Source organism: Mus caroli, unplaced genomic scaffold (genome assembly GCF_978045245.1).
Source record: "Mus caroli unplaced genomic scaffold, Mus_caroli_1 scaffold_10, whole genome shotgun sequence".
In the NCBI taxonomy this organism is placed as follows: domain Eukaryota; kingdom Metazoa; phylum Chordata; class Mammalia; order Rodentia; family Muridae; genus Mus; species Mus caroli.
This window is the reverse complement of record NW_028227265.1, coordinates 81890412-81909921: the sequence shown is the minus strand read 5'-3', so window position 1 is coordinate 81909921 and position 19510 is coordinate 81890412. Positions and strand designations below refer to the sequence as shown.

Genomic DNA, 19510 nt, shown 5'->3' with positions numbered 1-19510 from the left:
CTTCCCAAATGGAAACTGGAAACAATGTCAGTGACCATTCTGGGGTCGCTCTAGGCACAGGCAGCTCACACAATTCCTAATCCATGCCACAAAAGCTTTGAGCTTTTCCCATCAGGTTCCACTGTCTGAGAGGAGTCTACTGAGACAGTAGCACCTTGCAGGCAGGGGCAGCTGTGACAGACATTCACCTCTCCTCCCTTAACTGTCACCTCAGCCCTTACTAAGGAGTGACAGAATGTCTTGGGAAGCCAGTGACTCCAGGCTCCTTTGGAACCATTCACCCGGGGAAACACTTCCACCTAATTATTACTATACTTCTAACTATTATCAATGGTCACTGGTAGAGCGTCTGTGGATGGGTTCAAAACAAAACACAGGGGGAGCTGCAGTGTCTGGCCCGGGGAGATTTGTTTCCAGTGGCAGCTTGCGTCTGTATTTGGTGGCCTCACTCTTGTCTAAAAATAAATGGCCCACTTTCCCACTTTAAGCATGCATCTCTTCTCTACGTGTGACTCCCTTCTGAGGCGAGAGAGAACTTCTCTGAAGAAGCTAAAAGCATCTAAAAATACCTCTCCTCTGGAAATAGAAAATAAAGACGTTAAGTTATGATTATTTGAGATGGCTGAAATAATACGGCTGGGCTCTATTTACAAACGCAAGGCAGCGCACAGAGGCTCAGCCCCTCTGCGCGTTGAGCCCATCGAAACTAGAACTGGATGTGGTTAACAGCGAGATTAACTACAGGGGATCAGGAGCGGTGGTTCTTAAGCTTCAGCTCCACATAACTGAGCCTTCAGACGGTGGTGATGACCGCCAAGGATAAATTTATTTCCTTTGCTACTTCACAACTGTAATTTGGCTACCGTTATAAATTGTAACATAAATATCTGATAGGCAGATCAGCTTAGTGACCACTGTAATCAGATCGCAGAGGGGTTGCGACCCACAGGTTGAGGATCACTGATCCAGAATGAAAGCAAAGGCCTGCAACTTATCTATTTCCTGTAGTAGACGTAAAAATAAAAGAGTACCTACCTGCTCTATGATATGATTAGAAGCTTTTTTACAGTACTATCTTAACATTGGCTATTTCACATTTATATATTTCTTCTTTTCTTTGAAATGACCTGCAATGGTTTGATTGCACTGACTTATAAGAGGAAATTTGATTGCGTGATGCTATCTACAACAATTCTTAATGCAAACAGAAAGCAACAGTATGGATGAAGGGAATGAATGGGAGATAACATCCATAAACCCAAGCAGAAATTCATGCCCACAAAATTAACTTCCACGAAAGAAGTGTCAGGCAGCCATCAGAGAAACTCCAATATCCACTGGGACCTTCCTCACAAGATAGCACAGAACAAGAACTCAAACTGAAAGCAACCCACTTTGTCATCTAGTGTTCATTATCCTGTCCATGGACAGCCTTCAAATTCTTAGCTCTGAGCAGGAGCAAGCTTACAGTGTAGACTCAAAGCGAGATGATCCAGATGCGGATCCTCTATGAGCTACCCACTGGCTCTAAGAACGAGCAGGGAACTCAATTTCTGTATCTAACACTTCTGCTTTGGAAAAAGAGTGGACATTAATATTTGGCTCACTGGGTTGTTATGAGTAACACCAGTGTGGCCGGGGCCGGAGGCTCACACTGTAATCCCAGCAGTCAGGTTGTTAAAGGAGGAATACCGCTGTGGGTCTGAATGCACTCTGGGCTACACGGTGGTTTCCCAGGTAGCCTAGGTAAGGCCATGGAGGAGGGAGAGCAATGCTAGCAGCTTAAGTCAAGCAAACACTTGCAGTTTTGTACAGCATATTGATTATTTTGTTCAATATTTCCCCAAAGCAATATTACATCATTATTACCAAATTTACTCTTTACTACAGTCTAGTTTTTATTCAGATCATATAAATCTTCCTCCCATTTACCAAGTTTGTCCATATTCCCTCAGATTTATGGATGTACCTTGCATGGAATAACGCAGCCAGAAAGTGACAATGTAGAGATTTGGAAAATGTGCAACGTGAAATGCACATTTGACACATTTTCTTCCATAAGACTGCAACATCATTGTACTAATGATGTCTTACTAATGTCTGATGTGTGTACTAATAGGACTATGTCTTACTCATATTTTTGAACTCCACGTCTAAAAGAGATATTCAACACTGCTTATGTCTAATGGAATTATTGTCTAAGGAGATATCAACAATATCTAGTTATACTTCATGGAATTAAATTGACTGAAGCATCGGTACTAAGAGGAGAATATGAAAAGCAAACTAAAATAAGAAACTTCTCGCACAATCCAGAGCTTCGTACTTCAGAAACTGCATGTACGAATCGCCTTGGATATGTACCGCGGGCATGCTTTCTACATGCTGGGAAATGGAGGATGGGATGGAAGGCTTTCTCTCCTGGGAATCAGTAAGGCTGAAAACGGTCTGGGGGAAGACAGTGTGTTAGAGCAAAAATGACAGAGAGGAACAGATGAACCCAAGGCTGAAGCTTTAGGTGAGGACCTCCCCTGACTGCCAGTCAGTCTAAGTCAGGCAGGGTGCAGGCAAAGATAGCCACAGGGTAGCAATACTGGTTTCTTCCTTACAAACCTGGATACATGACCAGTGTGGGCTGTAACAGGGAAGGGAAGGGCCAGAGTGCACTACATTTAAAGCAGTAAATAGTTTCTTAGTATTATGTAGAAGGAGATCTAGCTAGAAAATATAATTGCTCTTTGATTTATCCGATGATGTACAGTGGGGGCTGGGCGTGTAGCGAGTGCTCCAATCCCAGCATTTGAGAGATAGACAAGTAAAAGCTTAATGTCAGAGTGAGCTGTGTCCTGAGGTCCTGCTTGAGAACAACAGAGCACGATGTCCAATGGGAGGAACTCAAAGGGATGCTCCTTCCAGGTTTAGTAGTGCCCCAGTAGCAGCAGTTCCATAGGCTGACTCTTCTGTGAGCAATAGAAAACACCACCTTTACTATGCAGAGCTTCTGATATATAATAACTCGAAATCACATACCACCTTCACATCACACACACCACAGAAACACAAACACACATCATGCCACACATGTACATCACACAACACACGAATAGATACATACCTACATACTACATCATGCATGCATGTCACACAACATACACATCACATCATATACATGCACACCACACAACACATGAATATACACACATATCTACATACTATACCATACATGCATATCACACAACATACACACATCACATCATACATGAACATCACACACCACACAACACACACACATGCACACACACAGAATTTCTTCACAACAGAGTACTCAACCAGTGTTTTAAAAAGACACAGAACGGCTTTTCTTTAAGTTTTAAAAACTATTCTCTGAACATGCCTTATTTGCTTTATAAATAAAAAATTTAAAGTATGTATGTTATAGAAAGAAACAAAAAAGACTATAAATTGTTGTGGCAATTTTAGCTCAGCTACCCAAAGTGACATCTCTTTCCTCTTATAGATGTTAAGTGTGACAAAAGTTCTCGTTAAATCAACAAAGAATAAAAACGCATCTCCTAACTTTCCTCTGAGTTGCGTGCAGATTTTTTTTTTGGTCTCTGACAACTGACTTTCTGAGTTACATTTAAGTTATGTTATAAATTGTCAGCTCTGTCCCTAAGTCAAAATGCAGGCCTTAGCAGAAATCTTTCTCTAATGTTCAGATTCAATAAGCTATGACTTCTATATGTTCTGCTCCTTGCCTTCCCTCTCCTCTTCTCCCTCTCTCCTTTCCTCACATCTTCCTTTTTTTCTCTGCTCCCCACCCCCATCTCTATGTCTCATTTTCTCATCTCTTGTCTGGTGAAGGATGAGGTGAAGGTGCAGCACATGCCAGAGTTTTACCATTGAGTCAACACCCCCCCACATTGAGTCTCTCTCTCTCTCTCTCTCTCTCTCTCTCTCTCTCTCTCTCTCTCTCTCACACACACACACACACACCCCGCCTGGGCTGTCTTCTCCTCTTATATTTCAATAGTGATGGTGACTGTAATGAACTGTTAGGTGTCTCCTTCCTCCAAAATATTACAACCTGTAAGAGGACATGGGGTAGTTGACAACATAAGATTGTCTAAATCTTACCACTGCTGAATCTGTGACAGTGTGTCTTCCACAGCAGCAACACAATCAACAAACCCGCTGAATGCATGAACGGTCACTAGCTGTGTAGATGATTGTGTGCCTCCTATGCAGACGGCTACACCACTAAGGGCACTGGAAGTAGAAGTTTTAGAAGCCTTATCGTCGACAGAGAAGGACAGGATGAGCAGCCTGTAGACATTTACAGATGATATGGGAACTATAAACATGTAGCAGAAGAATGTTTGGGCGTTATTTCATCTGCTCAATTATCAGATGGAGCCACTGACTTCAGAGTCCATGGAATGGGAAGTCTTCATAGTAAAGTTATTGAGAAGTCCGAGCAGCCTACACAGCCAGTCATTTACCCTTCTGAATGATGGCAGTACTCTGTCTGCTTTGTGGGCATTACTCCCTGAACACTCTGCTCTCAATATCACTCATGCAAAAGCCAGTGATGGGGCAACACCAATGGAATATTATGTATTGTGATACCGGCTTGGGCAACTGCTTTATTGTACATCTTAGCTGCCATGGTTTGCAGATATGGTTGCAGCCCACAAAACGTGCACACGAGATGCACACACAGAAACACACACAGAAACACACAGACACAGACAGACAGACAGACACACACACACACACACACACACACACACACACCCAATAACCTAAGACAGAGACCATTACTCGATATCACAGAAAAGCTGTTTATCACTAGGCACAATCTGAAGATGAATTGAATTTAAAATTATTTCTAATTGTTACCGTTCTAGATTATTTTCCAAGTCAAGAGATCCCTATGTTCAAATAAAAAAATTTGCTTAAATACAGGATTTTTGATATTATTTATTTTAGCTGGCTTCATACCAAGCTAAGAGCAACATAAACTATTCTCAGCGGAAAGGAGGGGCATAAGAGCTTGTATCTTTCTGATCTGGGAAGTGCTTTCTTTCTGTGGAAATAATACAAAACACGATGAACTCAAATCCAAATATGCTAATAAAAAGCAGCAAAAACTCTACACTGTCACAAATCAGCAGCAAGTATTGTAGGCTTTTCTCAGTGAGCTCAAGCAGAAATCGCTGGTTTGGTATTACCAAGCTGGGAGCAGACTGTGCTGGGTTTTAAGTGATCTCCAGTTCTTTTCCATGTTCTAACACAAAGACATGGAAAATGTTTTGTGAAAAATTCACGAAGAAGATTTCCTACTGAAAGCCAGGACAAAACCCCAAATGATATGAGCAAAGTTTAGAGAGTGTTGAAGTAATGCAGAAATGCATAGCACTGTTGTTATTAAGGAAAAACAAACAAACAAACAAACCCCTTTCCCCAGTTTTGTAGAGCTTAGTTTTTGCTAGCTCGCTCTTCTTTTGGGGTTCAAAAACGTAGAATACTCTTGAAGGTCGTTTAATGAAAGGATGATTTTTGTCCTTCCCCTCAGGGAAGCTGTTTTACTCTGTGACTCCATCCACCACTGAATCAGGCTTAAATGTGTCTTAATTTCATGACTATAAAAATAAAATATTGATTCCAAAACTTCATTTTCAAAATAGCCCTCCTCTAAAATTCAGGCAACGCAGCTTTCCTATGATGCAATGAAATCACAGTAGCATAGAACACTCCCTTCTCCAGCTCAGGTAAAATGTAATGCGTCAAAGCGTGAAGGGAAGATACTGTGGTGAAAACTGGGTTGGAATTCAGAGCATGGCTGTGTTCTACAACCCACTAAACCATTGCTTTTATTACAAGGACATGTCTACAAAGGAAAAAGAATGTCACCACACTCTTTATCTTACCACATAGATTTAACTGGTTGATTTTTCCATGATGCATAAAGGGTCAGCATGTAGTCCCTTCTGACCCCAAGATGCATATATATAGCTAGCACTGTAATCAATTTCAAGGTACACAGAGAGGTGAAGATGTTCAAAAAATGCAAATATGCTCTAAAGTAGCACAGAGAACAGCTAAGGAATCCTAACTGCACTGAACCCTGGCTCTGCGGGTTGCTTTTTTTTACTAGATTCAGGGAATGCTCCTGTTGTTAAACAGCCCTTTTAGCAGACACATGACAACATCTATTTTCGGACTCACTTCACTCGGGAGCAGCTGTTCCAGGGAAATAAATAACAACATATATATTTTTAAAATGAAAAGGAGAATTGGAAATGTGTGTGGTTCTTTGGTTAACAGCACGTGTCGGGAAGGCAATCAAAAGAAAAATAGTGCTGAATTATCCGTAGTCTTCAGGAAGCAAATTCATAAACATCAAAAAAACCCAGCTATTTTTCAGCTACAGGAAACAAACAAACAAACAAACCCTTACCAAGTTGTTAGAAAGAAAGGCAAGGCAAGTGTTAAAGCACACAGAATTCCTTCTTAGGGAGTGATAGAAGTGTTCGGAAATTGGCTGGAATGACAGTTACAAAGTTTGGTGACTGTTACCATCACTGAATTTCATATTATAGATGGGAGGACAAATATATGCTGTGAACTGAATTATTGGTTAGGGAAAAACCTATTCAAAAGGACAAGAAGCTGAGAAACTGGGCTAGCACTGTACATGTTACCAGGATTTCTGTTTTCTCAAGGTTTCTTAAGTTGAAAGAGCATCCATGAGTTGATTAATACTGTCATCTTAATGGTATCTACTATCACCTTGGGGACAAAGCCCTGAGCATACACAGAATCGTTCTAGATTAGATTAAGTGAGGTTGGAAGAACACCTTCAATCTAATATCAGGTTCCATGGTCCCAAAGTACATGATATGAAACAGCCAGCTCAGCGTGGACATTCCCGCCTCTCTGCTTCCTGTCTGGGAATGCACTGTGAACAGTTATTTGCAGCATCTGCCGCCATGATTTCTCTGGCAGGACAAGCCGCACCTCGGAACCGTGAGCCAAAATGAACCTTTACTGTCAGGTTGCTTTTATCAGACGCTCTGTCCCAGCAATGAATAAAGAAACTAACACAGCGTGGAAACAAATACCTTCACGGCTCCTAATGAGGGGGAAATTCAAAGAGTCTTCAGACTCTACCTAGTGGTACGTGGAACCCAAAGCTAAATGTTGATAACGCTTCTTACTCAGCCGGTGTGAACCACCTGGTGTAGCTGTAGGAGGTGTTAAGTCCCACCTTGACCTTGATTTGTATTCCATGATGCTACGCATGTTCATATATCAAAATGAAGTGCCTGGATCTTTAGGCTACCCTTCATCAAAGGAAAACAGGCCTCTGTAAAGACAGTGTGAGAACCAAGACTCCACTGTACAACTGTGAATGCAAACAGCGGTGATTGCAAGTAACAGACTATAATCTGCCCCCATTCCGCTGGTTACTGCTCGTCTTTAAAATTCCAGTTTTGGAGTGGATGGAGGATTAAAAAAAAAGGAAGATGAATAAATTAGGGGATATCAAACTAGGTCAGGCATTTTTTTTAATAGTTCCATAGTCAGTATCATCCTCAGACTTAACATTGTGCTTAGTAATCAGGGATTTCCATCCCGTAAGGGACTATCGCCTTAAAGGTCAGAGAGGATTTTAATTGGGAGCTCAGGAGTAGAAAGAATACCATCAGGTGACGCCTGAGATGTTTCCAATCCCTTAATTGGGATAGCGCAACGACAACACACAGACTGTGTTGTACATCAGCTGAGGGACTCCTCTTCAGCCCGCCTCATGATCTCCTCACCAAAGCCTTGTTTCCTACCAGTGTCCTAGGCCTGAAGTCTCCAAATGGCAGCCACTGGCCACCTGTGGCTGATCAAGTTTAAATTAATTAAGAGGAAAAGGACAACTTCACTTCATTAAATTAATGAGCCACCCTTGAAGCGCTCCACATCCAGATGTGACTGGCAGTTAATGAATTGGACAGGGTGCCAACAGGGCATTTCTATCATCAAATGGAGCATTTGACAGCCCTGTGGAGATCCTTGGTGCCCAAATATGTTCTATGGGCTCCAGTGGCAGCATCTTGGGGCCTGTTTGAAATTCACAATCTTGGTTTTCACTGTGGATCTGTTGACTCAGAACACACATTTCAAGGAGATTCCCCAGGGGAACCTGGGCTCATTCAAGTGTGAAAAAAGCACAAGTCTGGCCCTCCCACCCCTCAAGTTACCTCCTCTGGAATGCCCTGAAAGCAGCCTTGTAAACACAGATTAGATGATTTTTCACCCCAACGTTTAAGTTTTTTAAATCTCTTCCCTGTTTCCGGTTCTTTCGAAACCTCATCAAATACAGTTAAAATAAAACCGGGTACTTGATCATTTTTTAACTCATCACCTTCATGTCTTAGCTGTGTGACTTTAGGCAGGGTTCTTTAAAAGTAATGGATTTACTTTAGTTAGTTGGAGATAGTCTATTGGGTTGTGAAATCTAAACGTGGACATCCTTGTATAACCTCAAACAATGTCTGGTGTGTAGTTTCTAGGTACTCCTGGAGATATGTGTTAGCTCCTCTTCACATACCTCTCTTCAGAGACGGGTCATTAGCATCAGACAACCCCCCCACTCCCTTTGTCGTCTCTCAAGCTCAGTTGAAGGAAACATGCTAGATCAGGGGTTTGGGGAGATGACGCAGTCAATAAAGTGCTTGCTATGCAAGCATGAGGAATTGAGTTCATGTCACCAACACGCATGTGAATAGCCGCGTGTGGTGACTCATGGCTGTAATCCCAGCACTGGGGAGATATAGACATGCAGATTCCTGGAGTTTTCTGGCCAGCTAGTTCATACGATGAGCCAGTTCCAGGTTCAGGGAGAGACTCAGTCTCAAAAACTAAAGATGATCACACCCGGACTCCATATGTACACACACACACATGTAACATGTGAGCAACATAAACACATGCAACATGTGAATATGTGCACACACATGTAATTATGTGAGTGTGAGCACACACATGTAACATGTGAGCATGTATATACACATACATACCTTCTCCACTGGCTAATAAAAAAAGAACTGTCTACATAAAGCTATTGGTTCAGTATTTTAGCTAAAACTAGGTATTTTCCTGTTTGGGCTATTTTTCCTTTTTGGTTATTTTCTCCAGTAAGTATTAGGAAAGCATGTACTGTTAAAGAATGATTTTTACACACAGCCTGAGACCTTGATTCTGAGTTTCTAGAATGGAGAGCCAATTTGCACCCTTAATATCTATCAGAGGATACAGGAAAATACTGATTTAAAATGGTTACAGAGGAACTGGGCTATAGTTCAGCACTAGAGTGCTGACAGGTAGAGCATGTGTGAGGCCCTGGATCTATGCGTAGCACCAACAAAAATTAATGAAGTTTCTGAATAAATTTAAGAGTATGTTTAAAATGCCACTTCGATTTTACAGGTATGGTGTGGAAGCTATTAGCTGTAAGGAACATTGATACATCTGCTTAACAATTCTATATGATGTGTGGCAAAAATGAGTTTGATCAAATTAATAATATAAACTATTTGACACAGAAGACAAAATATTCATATCTTTAATAAATTCAGGTTAAAAATCAAAACAAAACAGAACAAAACAAAACAGAAAAGCCCGGAGTGGTGGGTGACTCCTATAATCTCAATACTCAGGAGGGAGAAACATAGGGATTGCTGTGAATTTGAGGCCAGCCTACTCTACAGCCAGGATTACTCCAGTTAGGACTATAGAGCAAGACTATCCCTAACCACCCTCCAAACGGCACGCGCGCGTGCACACACACACACAAGGACACACACACAACCACATATACAATTACACACACACACACACACACACACACAGACTAGCAGGCCAATGAGGTGACTCAGTGGGTGAAGGTGCTTGCTACCAACCCTGACAATCTCAGTTTGATCCCTGAAACACAGTCATAACTGACCTCCATCCACATGCTGTGGTATGTGGGTGCCACACCCTCACAAAATTAAAAAAAATATATATACACATGCAAAAAAAAAACTGCAGAGGAAAACATCCAACAGGAAAATGGAGAAAACCAGGGCTGCTTCTGAAATAAGAAATTTAAATGACCAATAATACTGCAAAGATATTAAATAGTAATACATCAGAACAAAAAAATGTTTAATCTAAGAGACTGGCAATGGTTAATATAATGATAAAACGCAAAGACCATAGGACATAGATGCTTTCTGTAAAAGGACAGTGACATTAATATGGTTTACAAAGTTCAAAGAGCACCTCTCTTCCTATAGCAACTTTTTGTCAAAGAATTTCCGCTGGGGAAGAAGCTGGATCAAATGTGCAGACACTGACACAGAAATCCATCGTCACATGCATGGAACAGACAGTGGGTGTGGGCGACTGGTTAACTACAAATGAAATAAAATTGTATTGACAGTATGGTGACTGAACTAGGAAAGATTGGTCAGAATAAATGCAGAGCAGGAAGCTCATGCTACACACACACACACACACACACACACACACACACACACACACATACACACGGAAAAATAGCTGCAAGGGACAACTTGAACAACCTAGGTCTCTCCTTCCACCCTGTATTCTACAGATCAAACAGACTTTTGGGGCATAGCAGCAAACACCTTTACCTGTCTGGCTGCTGAGAGTGGTGTCCTATGATCGCAATTAATTTTCACCTTGTACACAGGTCTTTCTGCGTTCTTTGAATGTTTCATAGCAACAAGTAAAAACAAACAGCAAAGTCTGTGTCTTCCCCCTCCCCGCTTCCCTCGTCTTCAGAAGTTATCCACCTCGGCCCTCCTGGGACTTCACCTCAGGAAAGAGGCAGGGTACAGACAGACTCATTCTCCAAACTTCTCATTGTTATACTGGAGAGTCCAAAAAACATTCTTAAATAGTTTGGAATAGTTTCTTCAGCTTTATGAAAAAACAAAAATAAAACCAAAAACACCTCATTTCTTAAGCTTTTGCTTCCTACAAATAATCAACCTGAGAGATGGAAAACCAAGGTCTAAGGATGGCATCATGTATAGGAATGGGCTGAAGCGGATTCGAGGATTCAACTGTCTCACGAGTGATGCCCGTGTGCTATGGGACTGAGCTGGCCTGTGGGGGGGACAGCTCACATCCCCCACGCCTCCACTCCATCCATCCCAGCTTTACAGCCAACACTAACTAACCAAGGACAACCTTCCCCGAGAGAAGTGTCTATTCTCTTTTCAAGGGTGAGGGCAACATATTTAATCAAAACAAGATTTATCACACAAACTACTGAAAGGAACAAAATGCTTTAACTGACCTATAAACAGTCCTGTTAGCGTGATAGTCATTTGGACCCAGGAAAGTCGATGAGAAATCGAAGCAGACTTTGTCACCATTGAAGTAATTTTTTTGCTAGATAGCATTAGAATTTATTGCCTTATTTCCCATGACTTTAATGCAATCCAAACACATGTGCTGTAAAAACAGGTGTATTGAGCTGAAAGGAACAAATGTGTGTTTTAGCTATGTAAATTTCATGTTCTCATGTGAAGAAAAAGAAAAGGGACATGTGTGCATAATGGTACCAGAAGACAAAAAGTAGAATGGGGTACCAAATAATAAATCTGCCAATGCAAAAAAGGGCATTTTTTTCTTTTTTCTTTTTTTTAGTTTTTATTTGGAAGTTCTATAATTATATTTACTGATGGGTCTTTTCAAAAGAACGCAGGCACCCATGTAATGTCACACCGAATGCTAGCTTTCCCTGCAGTCCCACGGCCAAGATAAAATGAAATCAAGTCAAGCTGACCTTGAAACCACTGCAAGGCTAGATGCCCGCCAATCACAACGGATACCTAATCGTCATCCCAGCGTTGAAGTCCAGCCCCCCAACAGTATCCACATGGCAATCCCCTACAAACACGTATGGGTAATTGATCACCTTCCACCTAAGACTCGCACAGTTCAAATTCATTTAAAATTCTTCTGTGGCACACTTCTGACTGCTACGAATAATTTATACAGCTAACTATAGAGGATTCTCTTAATGGCCAGGGTATTTTTTTTAACTGATGACTAGAAATGAACTCTGAGTACTGAAGCAGCCAGTCCACCTGAGAGCATCAGCACTGCAGCGTGGTCTCGCTGGGGTGCTACATAGTGGTGGTGTGTTATCTGCTCTGCTAGGAGAAGGAGGTAAACTTGGATAAAAAAGAATGATGGACGGGTGGATTTCATCTTGAGTGATGGGTGGTGACTGCTGGAAGGGTTGTCTGAGCACTCTGATGAGGATAATGAGGATATCTCCATGTTCAGGCTGAAACCGAGCTTTGAATCATTAGTGATGTCATCCATGGTCTAAAAATTCGGAATAACAGGTCCATAACATGCCACACGGCCGTCAACCCGGACTCAATTATCTCCCAAGTTCTTTCATGCTCTACAGTTCTGCATTTCCATTAACCACAGAGACTCAAAATGGTTACCTCACATTCCCAAGTACATAATTTATATCCGAGGTGGATTGCCGGGACTGGCGGGGGCCCGCTGCAAGAGCATATAGCATTCTATACAGAGCTCTGGGGATGCTTGTCTTTCGTGATAGAATTTCATGGGGCATCACAAATTGCTTTGTAAACTTGGAGATGCATCGCTGGCTGTTGCTCTTGGTGCATAAGCCACACAGCCTGTGATTTATCTTAGTGGGTACCATTAGCATTTTAATGTGGAGGGCTTTTCCTTATTCCCTAGAAGCAGATCAAAATACCATGGAGTCTTTCTGACATTTAAGAAAGCCATTGACAGCAGTCTAGATGCTCAAAACCATTATGAAAAAGTGAAACATCGAGAAATATAGGAGGAGCTCTTAGCATCCTGGTTAGGACTCAGTGGAAGACATGAGCATTAGAAGAGGTGAGACCCACCCATATATGAATGGCTACATAATCACGCATTACATATGAGGCTCAGGTCTCTGGAGTGTTCCTGAATAGAAGACAATGGTCCTTACATGTAGACAGCTGAGTTCACTGAAAGACACATAATACCACCCATAGCAGAAAGCTCCTAACTAATGAGCACGGACTCGGGGAGATCTCTACACAGTGTTGAATCCTGCAAGCCCATGAAGGATTTTGTGTTTAGGAAATGTCATAGACATCAGTGATTCATGAGTGATAGCATCAATAACAAACGGTCACATTTATGTCCACGAATCACCTTATAGAAATGAATTGTCTACTGTCTTAGTTAGGGTTTTACTGCTGTGAACAGACACCATGACCAAGGCAAGTCTTATAAAAAGCAACATTTAATTGGGGCTGGCTTACAGATTCAGAGGTTCAGTCCATTATCATCAAGGCGGGAGCATGGCAGTATTCAGACAGGCATGGTGCAGGCAGACCTGAGAGTTCTACTATTTCATCCAAAGGATGCTAGTGGAAGACTGACTAATACAGAAGTTGGTACCAGAAGTGGGATATTACTGTGACAACCTGACCATTTTTGGGGGGAGGACTGTGGAAGGACTTTGGAACTTTGGGCTAGAAGATCCATTTGGTGTTAAGAGCTCTGTGGAATGTTGTGTAGGAGCTTGGGAGATAATGTTGAGAACAGTGAAGAAGATGGAGGTCTGGCTTGTGGAATACCAGAGGGAACATTAAAGACTCTTTTCAGGGCCACTGCTATTTTGATTGTGAAGATTCTGTGATTCTGGTTAGCTGGGGCTGAAGAATCAGCTGTGATTAACAAGAAATCAGAACTACTAAAGAGAAAACTTTGCATTACTAGGACTATTGATGCTGGTTAGCTGGAGCTAAGAAATTGACTGTGATTAAGAAGAGACCAGCATCATTGAGGTGACATCTTCTGGGAAGTGTTTTCTGAGAGCACAAAGAGGCTGTGTTCCAGAGACAGCCAAGGTTGTACCTTGTGCTGTGGCTGGACTTGGTAATGTGTAAGAGTCACCCAGATGGTACTGGTTTTGAAGGCATGAAGGGGTAATGAAGAGCAGCTGAGACTCGGCACTGTGAGAGGCCATGGAAGGCCATTGGTGAAGGTGCAGCCTCAGTTGCAATTGATGGCCCAGGACTGAAGGGGTCATGCAAAGAAGTTGAGACTTGGCACCATGAAGAGAGCCTATGAGAGGCTGTTGCTGAGGTCTAGTTACAGCGGAAGACAGCAGTGTTTGGAGATGCTTGTACCATGAATGACCACCAAGAACAGCAGCAGCAGTGGAGTACAGGCATCTGGAGCCTAGAGGACGAGGTGTGTGCTACAAAGTGCAGAGCTGGAGAAGTAACCCAAGCCCTTGGAGGAATTCAGAAGATTGTGAGTGGATCCCAGACATTGGACAGTTGGAGTATGATTTTGCTTTTGATTGTGACTGTGCCCTGATGTTTTTCCCCCTTGAAGGAAGTACTTTAGTGGAGCCCACAGACTTTTAATTGTAAAAAGACTTTGAATTTTAAAAGATATTGGATATTTTTAAAAGATTGAAATTTTAAGAATTTGCAAAGACTGTGGGACTTTTAAAGTTATTTAGATCTTGGGAATGAATAAGAAAGTAAGGGTTGAGGCTTACTAGTGATGTGTTTGTGTGTCAAGTTGACAAGGGGTCAATTGTTCTGACTGGTTTCATGTGTCAGCTTGACACAAGCTGGAGTTATCACAGAGAAAGGAGCCTCCCTTGAGGAAATGCCTCCATGATATCCAGTTGTAAGGCATTTTCTCAATTAGTGATCAAGCTGGGAGGGCCCATTGAGGGTGGGACCATCCCTGGGCTGGTGGTCCTGGGTTTTCTAAGAAAGCAAGCTGAGCAAGCCAGGGGAAGCATGCCAGTAAGTAACATCCCTTCATGGCCTCTGCATCAGCTTCTGCTTCCTGACCTGCTTGAGTTCCAGTCCTGACTTCCTTTGGTGATGAACAGCAATGTGGAAGTGTAAGCTGAATAAACCCTTTCCTCCCCAACTTGCTTATTGGTCATGCTGTTTTGTCCAGGAATAGAAACCCTGACTAAGACATCTACCAAGCAAGTTTTCCTACTTATTGTATCTAGTGGAATTACATACGAAGTTCATGATTTCTTATATGGTTCAACACCACCTTCACAAAATAATACTGAAAAATATATTCAAGACCAAACAAGACTAACAGAAGAGTGTAATGCATCGGTTTACAAGCAAAATGGCTTAAAAGCTTGTTCTTACCTATAAAATAGGAGAGGAGAATGGCCAGGAGCACCGAGACCCCTACAGCACACAGTGCGGTGCACCTCCAGCTGCAGTACTTTGAAGACTTCTTGAATTTAAAAGCACTTCTTGATAGGGTGTTTCTAGGAAGTGGCCGGGTAGGCGGAGAATAAACAGAGCCAGATGCCATTGTGTATCCCGGGGTTGCCGTACTGAACAGTGGCGTCGTCCCTGTCCCTGTTTTGAATAGGAAATGCCTGTGGAAAGGGAGAATATCACCATAAGACACAGTCATGGTAAGACAGGAATATGTTAACATAGACACATAGGGACTAGCTCCCTTTGGCTTCTCTCTCTCTCTCTTTCTGTTGGTCTCTTTCTCTCTTTCCTTTCTTCCCTCTCTCCCTCCTTCTCACCCTTCCCTTCCTCCCTGCCATTTGTCTCATATGTTTTGTTTTGAGATAAGGTCCTATATAACCCAGGCTGGTTTTGAACTCACTACATAACTGAACATGATATTGGATTTCTGACCTTCCAGCTCTATCTCTTGACTGTTTGCTTGCAGTGTGTGCTGGCACCCTCCATCCTCTGTTTTATGAGGTACAGGACATCAAACCCATTAGGCAGGTGCTCTGCCAGCTGAACTACATGCCAAGCTCTGCTTCATATGATATTTGTTTTAAACATCTATCTATCTATCTATCTATCTATCTATCTATCTATCTATCATCTATCTATCTTACTTACCTACCTAAGTACATACATGTTTTTCTCTCTCTTTGCAATCTACCTATCATCTACCTATCTATCTACCTTGTATGTGTGTGTGTGTGTGTGTGTGTGTATGTGTGTATGTAGGTGCAGGCACTCATGTATCAAAGACAACTTGAGGAAGTCAGCTCTTGCCTTTCTCTTTGTGGGTCCCAAGGATGCAATGCAGGTTGTGAAGCTTGACAGCAAGCATCGTTACCTGACCATCCATCTCAGTGACCCTCACGTGCTTCTAAAAGTTAAAGGTAAGGGAATGTTTCCATTTAAGAACTGTATCATAGAAGTGACCTAAGAATAATGGTGCATACATTTGATGGTGTATATAGCAGGGTTTATGCACCCAAATAATCCATATGGTTTCAAGTAGACCTCAAGAGAGATGTGGGAGTTACCTGAGTCACCCTGTCTCCTGAACAAAAGCATGCCGGAACATCCGTGGGACCCACGCAGCGAAAGGTGAAAAGCAGCCTGTACAATGATGAAGGGCCTTCCGAGGAGTCCCTTGTAATACATATGATAAAACTGGCATTGTTCATAGCTGTGTGTGTATGCACATTATAGGAGATTGTGTGCTCGTGTGCATGCATGTACCCGTGCCCTGCTGGTGCTCTGACTCCTCACTGACTTTCTAGATACCCATGGAAGAGTTCTCCTTCCAGCCTGCTCCTTCCTTGTGGAGGACTTGTAAGCCAGGCAGGGCAGCTGGGCGGGTCCTTGTCAACTGTTCTATTTTCAGCACATGTCAAGGGTAATCAGTAAGGTAAAGCTTGTGGAGCCTGCTGGAGGGGGAGACTCACAGAACATGTTTGAAACCCCAGCCAGAATCAAGGACAAGGCCAGTGAGGCAGGCTGTAGATGACACAGGTTCTCTGAAGGCTGAGCTATAGACACTGGGTCAAACTGCCTCAAAACTGCAGCTTAAAAATGTTTAAGCAGCAACGTAAAGAACACAGAACAAGAATACCAAGTAAGAAAACCTTTGGGACATCTAACTAAGATTCTATTTTTAAAAAAATATTTTTATTATCACTCCATCTCAAATGATATCCCACTTCTCAGTATCAAAGACAACTTGAGGAAGTCAGCTCTTGCCTTTCTCTTTGTGGGTCCCAAGGATGCAATGCAGGTTGTGAAGCTTGACAGCAAGCATCGTTACCTGACCATCCATCTCAGTGACCCTCACGTGCTTCTAAAAGTTACCCCTTCATAACCCCAAACCCATTCACCCTCTCCCCTCTGCCCTGCTTCTATGAGGGTGCTCCCCCATCCACCCACCCACTCCTGCCCCACTGCTCCAGCATCCCCCTACACTGGGGCATAAAACCTCCACAAGACCGAGGGCCTCCCCTCCCATTGATGTCAGACATGGCCATCCTCTGCTACATATGTATCTGGAGCATGGATGCCTAGTCTTTTATTTTTCTTATTTTATTATTCTTTGAGAATTTCATGTATGTATAAAATATATTTTGATCACCTCAGTCCTGCATCTTCCCCTCTGTCTGATTCCATATCAGCTTCCTACCATGCGCCCCTCTCAGCCTCTAGTTCTCTTAGATTCCTGTTAATAATCAAAAGGCGTTCAAATTGTAAAACACTGTGTGTTTCATGGCTTTCATTAGCATGATAATACTGTTCAGATCTGAGTCATAGCATGAACTATCATTACATCCTGTTCTAAGGTGTCCAGTGCAGCCAGCAGGCTATAATTTTTTATATTCAAGAGGTTAAACGTGTCCTTTCATTCGCTCCTATAATATGGCATAGCCTTTATGCTAGACGCGTTTATGGGGTCATAGTTAAGCACTTTCCATTTTAACACTCACACACTTACTGTGTATTTTAAAAAGGCTAAATATATCAAACAGGTTAAGGACTTCATAGCACAGACCTGGGAAGTTAGACTGCTAATGTTTAAAATCTTTCCTGTTCACTAGGTTCATGTCTTTGGAAAAGTTCCTTAACCTCTCCCTGTATTTATCTATGTCACAGGAGTTATGAGGTTTAAATTGACTGTAAAGGACTTTAAAATATTTCAAACATAGGAAGTAGCACGTGAGTGTTGGACAGAGTGAAAACTCAAGATTTTAGGTATATTACTGCTTAGGAAAAAAAAAAGAAGATAAAGACATATTTAAAGAGTTGGAAGTCTTGGGAATAGTACCAGTATGGCTGGCTTTAGTGTGTGGGATCCATCCAGACATATATAATTACTACACTCATCAGTGTTCCAACCCAACAATAGAGTCAGGACATGATAGCATCTTTGGCAGATGATAGAGACTGGGAGGTGAAGGCTTCTTGAAGGATTATGTCACTGGGGTAATGCCATAGAAAATCTGTACTTTCTTCCACATATTCACCCATTCTATCTATATATCTTTCTGTCTAACATCTATCTATCTATCTATCTATCTATCTATCTATCTATCTATCCTCTATCATCATCTATCTCTCTCATCTATCATGTCTCATCTCTCTCTTTCTTTCTCCCTCCATCCTCCTCGCATGTCTTCCCCTCTCATGTCGTTTCCTGCATCTCTCCTCCCCCTTTGTAGGGAACCATGAGGTAGGTGTTTCACTCCTCTCTTTCCTCCCTAGCATCATATTTCTGCTTTGCCACAAACCTATGTGCAACCGAGCAGGCTATGGTAGACTAAAATCACAAGCTCGAATGAACTGTTCACTCCTCAAGCCTTTTGTCACAACAATGAAACAATGACTGATAGCCTGGGTAATTTCTTAATGACAGATGGGATTTGCACCTGAGTCTGCGTGACTCTCAAGACCATGTCCTTAGCCCTTAACACTAGACACTAGAAACATGAATATATCTATAAGCATGATGATATGACTTTAATAGATTTCTGACTCCAGATTAAACATCTCTGTTTCAATGTGCAAACCTGAGCGATCAATATACACTGTGACTGGCAATTCTGGCAAGGACCTCTTTCAAATCCTAGGTTTAAATTGCCATGAGATTGTTTTCTTTAGATTAAAAAATATGCAACCTTGATATATTATTACAAACACAAATGTAGATTCCAGGGGTGCACTTCAGTGGAACACTATGCGCCTAAAAAAGACACAAAGTGCTGGGTTCAACCTTCAGCAGCATTATTGATCAATATTAGTAGAATTGAAAATCCGTGCCCTCAGAAGAGTTTCTAGTTTATTAAGTGCATACATTTCACTTTTGCTACTGCAAGAGAAAGCATTATTTTAACTGGGGGTGGTGGTGGTGGGAACTACTTTTACTCCCATAAGTGGGACATTCCCCCCCACGCCCCCCATCTAAAGGACTGCCTGTATTAGAGTCGATTCAGAGTAGAACACAGGCAACACAACACATCATCAATGCCCACATGTAGACAGTACCAACAGAGCAGCACCTCACCACTGTCATATATTCTCAAATAATGGGTGCTCAGGAGTTTCTGACACCTTTCTACTATGTAAGCGAAGAATCAAGATTATTATTTATATGATTGACTACG

At 42.1% G+C, this 19510-nt stretch overlaps 1 protein-coding gene across 8 annotated transcripts in view; it reads right to left on the bottom strand.

Annotated features, from left to right (window-relative positions):
• Positions 1 to 19510, bottom strand: part of Tenm3 (teneurin transmembrane protein 3) — a 623557-nt gene that overhangs the window by 152907 nt on the left and 451140 nt on the right. For all 8 annotated transcript variants that reach the window (XM_029480774.2, XM_029480777.2, XM_029480775.2 and 5 more), the window contains one exon: positions 15258 to 15496. In XM_029480774.2, coding sequence (XP_029336634.1) covers positions 15258 to 15496 — 239 coding nt within the window. The remainder of the gene's footprint in view (positions 1 to 15257; positions 15497 to 19510) is intronic.